The following is a 5,876-nucleotide window of genomic DNA, read 5'->3' as shown; positions in this document are numbered from 1 at the left end:
TTTTTCCAGCATAAGTCTCGTATTGTAGCGCTGGACACCTTTAGAGATTCAGCACAAAAATTCTCGAATATTGCTATATATGCATCGGTTTCAAATTGTGTCTTTGGTCAATATTTGGGTTGCCCGGCACCTGTGCTTGCCTCCTATGTTCCACTTTGTTCGGCTTGGTGTGGAAAGGGAGAACCACTGCGATTGTGCTTCTAGCTCGAATGGTTAAGCACCTCAGTGGAGAAAGCCAAAAACTTACTGTCATAATGGTGTAAACTGGTCAGCGATCCGATGATGGTATCAAACTATAGATCGATACCGATTACCCCTTATTAAATGACGGGCCTTTCATAACATTGGCCGAAGTGATAATGGCTAGACTTCGGTCGGTGCCGAACACTAATCGGGGGCTCATAGCTAGCTTCCCCAGTTTAAAGCTCCTATGACTAAGTGAAAGTTATAAAGCCCGCATATCTGATTGCCTCGTTTCTACTAACACAACCGCCTTCGGGCACCGAGACATCGGCTAAGGGTTGTCTTGTTATTGCGGAAACACCCTGCGTAGCATCTACAAGGGGGGTGTATGATGATGGGCCACTTTCAAGTGATAAACGGTCGCAACAGAGTCAAAATAAATATATCATTGGTGTTGGTATTTTATATACGAGGGCTACCTTCCATAATCATCATTATAAAGCCATAAATATGCATCAATTTGACTTAAGATTTTGGCCAAGTTGGGTTGCCTGGCTCCTGTGCTTACCCCTACATTCCCGATTGTTCTGCTAGGCGGTAAAGGGAGCACCTCTGTGATTGTTACTACTGGGTCATCCGAGTTAGTACCTCAGACTGGGTGAAGCCGAAAGCTAGCGATCTTAAAGGATATAATTGTTCAGAACGACGGAAGTGAAAATTTTGGTTCATTAATACCATAGAGTTTGGGAACTTTCCCCGAACTAAATCCTCAATATTTTCCTCCCACATTGATTGGAGGTGAGGTTTCATGATCATGATTAGCATGAAAACCCAAATAAAGGAACCAATAGCGGGATTATTTTCTTTGGAAGATGTTTCATATCTCTCTGCATACCTTTGTTTATAAAACCGTATGCCCGGATTGCCTTGTTTTCCATAAATCTTTGCCCTTATAACGGCTTTATAAAGTAGGAAAAACACTCCTCGGCTTCTGGCCGAGGAGGTTGAAGCCGATGGTCGGTCAACAAAGTTTTGTACAATGCGGATCCGAGCATTAATGATGTAAAGTACTTGGATACATAGAATCATTACACATAATTTGTGACTTTACTCTGGATATCGATCCTTAATTCGGCCACCCGTGCCCACATTAAGGCTCGGGGGCTACTGGGCTTCAGGATTATCATTCACTAATATTAAAAGGGGCGTATCGATCCCCTGATCTAGTGTTGCCACCCGACCAGTGTCTCGGGGGCTACTGCATTGCCTATTTAATGCAGAAAATTCATAAGTGCTCAGTGTTCTGCTAGATCGAACTATGGGCAAACACGTCTTCGGACAACAATAAGTACCGTCTGGGACTTATCCGGCATCAAGCTAATATATTACGATGACTTCTCAAAACCCTCTCTCAAGGGCCTGTCCGCCGATCACTATTACCTCTAATATATTACATTGCGTTTATATTCCTATGTATGCTGCCGAGCTAGGAGTTGATCCTCAGGCCTATTTCATGACCTGAGTCTCAGAAGCTACTAGGATCAACGGTTTCATATTTTCCTTCAGGTGCCTCTCGGATTTTAGGCCGACAGACACCTTGAGGGCTACTGGCCATACATCTCGTCAGCAAATAAATTTATACGCATCGAAAATAAAATCTGCAAACAATCAGCCCATGACCGAGGTGCTGAGCCACCTTGGTAGCAGTTCGGCATATAGCTCGGATGCAAGTGGCTAGCTCCTTAGAGGGCATTTCCGGCATTAAGCTCGACTAAAACTTTTTCAAGACCAAGGTAATCTATGACACCTCGGATACAGTCCAACGTTGGAGCTCGGATACATTCCGACGTTGAAGCTCGAAAGCGGTCCGACGTTGGTGCTCGGCTGCAAAAGATACCTCGAATGCAGTCCGGCGTTGGAGCGCGGACGTGAGAGGACACCGCCGCATGGGAAACACTTCAAACCCAAGGTGGGCGTAAAAATAACAAGGCATCAATAATGGCCGATGACTTAAAGGGGCTCCTCAGGATACCCGATGTGTAAACTCTTCAGATTTATTTCGGCGATCCTCAAGATCGAAGATAAAAAGATTTGTTGAACCAGTTTTCAAGACCGACAACTGAAGATGAAGAACAGTTCGGAACAATTGAGGAGAGCCCCCAACTTGAAGACCAGTTCAGGGGGCTACTGACGGTGTCCTGGACTAGGGGGTACTCACCACGTCGTCTCCCAACCACCTGGATCGGGCCGAGGACCCCCATGGCGGTTCACTCATGGGCCACTTCGGGCAGCCCATGCTGCACATGAGGAAGATTCCACAAGACTTGATGATCAAGACAATGACTCCTCTCCACCAACGTATTCGACCAGGACCCTTGTTCCTAGGCCTCCGGTACATTATATAAGCCGAGGCCAGGCTAGTCGCTAGATTATTATGACATTATTCATCATACCCTCAGGTTTTAGACCACAACATATAATCTCGAGGTAGATCAACTCTGTACTTGATACTCCATCAATATAAACAAGAGCAGGACATAGGGTTTTACCTCCATCAAGAGGGCCCGAACATGGGTAAAACATTATCTCCTTCGTTCCTGTTACCATTGATCCGGGAATCCACAACTCGGGACCTCCTACCACGAGATTTATTGGTTTTGACACCGACAGTGCTATATCCATGGCTTGCGCTCATGTATTGCGTGGGGGTTGAAAAAGCTGAAGCGCATTAAAAAGTATGAACCGATTGCTCAGCTTGTCATCGGGGTTGTGCATGATAAATACTTTGTGTTAAGAAGATAGAGCATGAAAAGACTATATGATTTTGTAGGGATAGATTTATTTAGCGTTGATATTTTTAAAGAAATGATTGTTTGTTGGGATGCCTGAGTATTGATGTCTTTATGTCAAATTATAGACTATTGCTTTGAATCACCCGTGTCTTAATATTCATGCCATGATTAGACATATGATCAAGATTATGCTAGGTAGCATTCCACATCAAAAATTATCTTTTTGATCATTTACCTACTCGAGGACGAGCGGGAATTAAGCTTGGAGATGATGATATGTCTCCGCCGTATCTGTAACTTTTAATTATTTCATGCCAATATTATAAAACTTTCATAGACTTTTGCAACATTTTATATGATTTATTTGACTAACCTATTGATTCAGTGCCTAGTGCCAGTTCATGTTTGTTGCATGATTTTTGTTTCACAGAATATCCATATCAAACAAAGTCCAAATGCAATAAAAATTTATGGAGAATTATTTTGGATTGGGAGGTGGAATCAACGCTAATGGAGGCCCACAGCTTCCACAACCCACCAGGGCGCGCCGGGCACCCCCTGGTGCACCCAAGTGTCTTGTGCCCTCCCCATAAGTCGTCGGAGCCCTTCTTTGGGTGCAAGAAATATAATTTATGGAAAAAATCATGAAAAATTTCAGCGCAATCGGAGTTACAGATGTCCGAGAATTTAAGAAACGGTGAAGGGCCAGAAAACATGAACGCAAAACAGAAGAGAACAAAGAGGGAGATCCAATCTCGGAGGGGCTCTCGCCCCTCCACCACCATGGAGGCCATGGACCAGAGGGGGAACTCTCCTCCCATCTAGGGGGAGGCCAAGGAAGAAGAAGAAGAAGGAGGGGGGCTCTCCCCCTCTCCCCCGATGGCGCCAGAGTGCCGTCGGGGCAAGGATCATGACGACGATCTACATCAACAATCTTGCTACCGTCAACACCAACTTTCTCCCCCTCTATGCAGCAGTGTAACACCCCTTCTCCCCACTGTAATCTGTACTTATACATGGTGCTCAACACTATATATTATTTCCCAATGATATGTGGTTATCCTATGATGTTTGAGTAGATATGTTTTGTCCTATGGGCTAATTGATGATCGTGGTTGGTTTGAGTGTATATTTTATAATGGTGCTATCCTACGGTGCCCTCCTTCCCATGCAAGCATGAGGGGTACCCGCTGTAGGGTGTTGCAATACATTCATAATTTGCTTGCTGTCGGTTGCCGGAGTGACAGAAGCATGAACACGGACAAGTGGGTTGTTGCGTATGGGAGTAAAGAGGACATGATACTTAATGATATGGTTGGGTTTTATGAACTTAATAATCTTTGGTAGTTGCGGATTCTTTCCAGTGTTCCAATCATAAGTGCATATGATCCAAGTAGAGAAAGTATGTTAGCTCATGCCTCTCCATCATGTAAAATTGCAAGAATGATTACCGGTCTAGTTATCGATTGCCTAGGGACAAAAGACTTTCTTGTTGACAAAAGATATCTAATTTTATTGCCTTGCATTTTATTCATAGTTTTATTCTCGGAAAGTACTTCTAGTTTTCTTCTTGCAAACTTATCCTTTCACCTACAAAATAGTTTTATACTTGTTCTAGGTAAAGCAAATGTGAAGTGTGTGTAGAATTGTATCGGTGGTTGATAGAACTTGAGGGAATATTTCTTCTACCTTTAGCTCCTTGTTGGGTTTGAAACTCTTATTTATCGAAAAAGGCTACAAACGATCCCCTATACTTGTGGGTTATCACTTGGCACAAGCTAAGGGGAGTCCCCATACCCGTTACTCAAGTCTCCTTTGGTGGGGAAGATGATGATGATGGTGGTGATGAGATAGTAACGAGCTTATCCTGTGGCTTCCATGGCAGCGGATCACCATAATAAGAGGAAGCACGATTCTCATGAGTCCTTCAACTGGTAGCTAAACTCATACCTTTAAATCTTGCCTCATATTCAAAGACTTTAATTTGGAGATCATCGATTTTGCTTTGCAGAAAATTGATTTGCTCGTTGAGGGTGAAGACGATGTCTTTCATGGACTGGCCATCCACCTTGTGATCACGAGTGAAATCCATATTGATGAGGTGATTGGCACTGAGCCCATGTTCCACCGTCCCCTTGCATTTGAAGACCTCCTGCTCCATAGCTTCGAGCATGGCCTCCATGGTTCCAGTCTTATTGGGACCTTGAACATTCCGGATGTGGAGCACCCCCTCATGCATCTCAAAGGTTTGATGGTTTGATGGTTAAATTCCACTAAAGTAAAGTTAAATCACAATTTCTCTATTAATTCTTCCTTGTTACAATAGAGAAAAATCCCTCCCCAAATCGTGCTTGCATTTTTCATTGCACACGACTTTCCCTATGTAGAAATAGCCAATTTCTATTCCAAAGAGGAAGTTCTACTAATTTTTTTAATTAGTAAGTTGATTCACCTACTCTTTATTATAATAAAAAGAACATTTCAGAATGAAAAATAGAAAAGTTTTTTCTTGATCATTTATCAACCCTTTCCTGTTTCTTAATTTCGTCTAATGATTAATTAAGAGGGTTGACCAGGTCATTGATACATATAATATCCAAATACCAAATACGCTCAGTGTGTGATCCACAGAAAGAAAAAAGAGTTGTTTTGGTGAACATCAAAGAAAAAACTTGCTCTTCTTCCATAAAAAATTCTTCTAAAAATGCCGAACCCAATCGTTGCATAAAAGTTCGTACCGTGCTTTTATGTTTACGAGCTAAAGTTCTAGCGCATGAAAGTCGAAGTATATACTTTAGTCGATACAAAGTCCGTTTTTTCGAAGATCCACTATGATAATGAAAAAGATTTCTACATATCCAACCAAATCGATCAAGAATATCCCAATCTGATAAATCTGTC

At 42.7% G+C, this 5,876-nt stretch overlaps 1 protein-coding gene across 1 annotated transcript in view; it reads right to left on the bottom strand.

The window, feature by feature from the left end:
- Positions 1-5,295: 5,295 nt before the first annotated feature.
- Positions 5,296-5,876, bottom strand: part of LOC123085223 (maturase K-like) — a 1,340-nt gene continuing 759 nt past the window's right edge. Inside the window, exon 1 of the mRNA XM_044506847.1 lies at positions 5,296-5,876. This exon is cut by the window's right edge and continues 759 nt beyond it. Coding sequence (XP_044362782.1) covers positions 5,531-5,876 — 346 coding nt within the window. The 3' untranslated portion in view covers positions 5,296-5,530.

This window comes from Triticum aestivum, chromosome 4A, assembly GCF_018294505.1.
Source record: "Triticum aestivum cultivar Chinese Spring chromosome 4A, IWGSC CS RefSeq v2.1, whole genome shotgun sequence".
In the NCBI taxonomy this organism is placed as follows: Eukaryota; Viridiplantae; Streptophyta; class Magnoliopsida; order Poales; family Poaceae; genus Triticum; species Triticum aestivum.
Note: the sequence above shows the minus strand (reverse complement) of the source record. Positions and strands in the feature narration are given on the sequence as shown.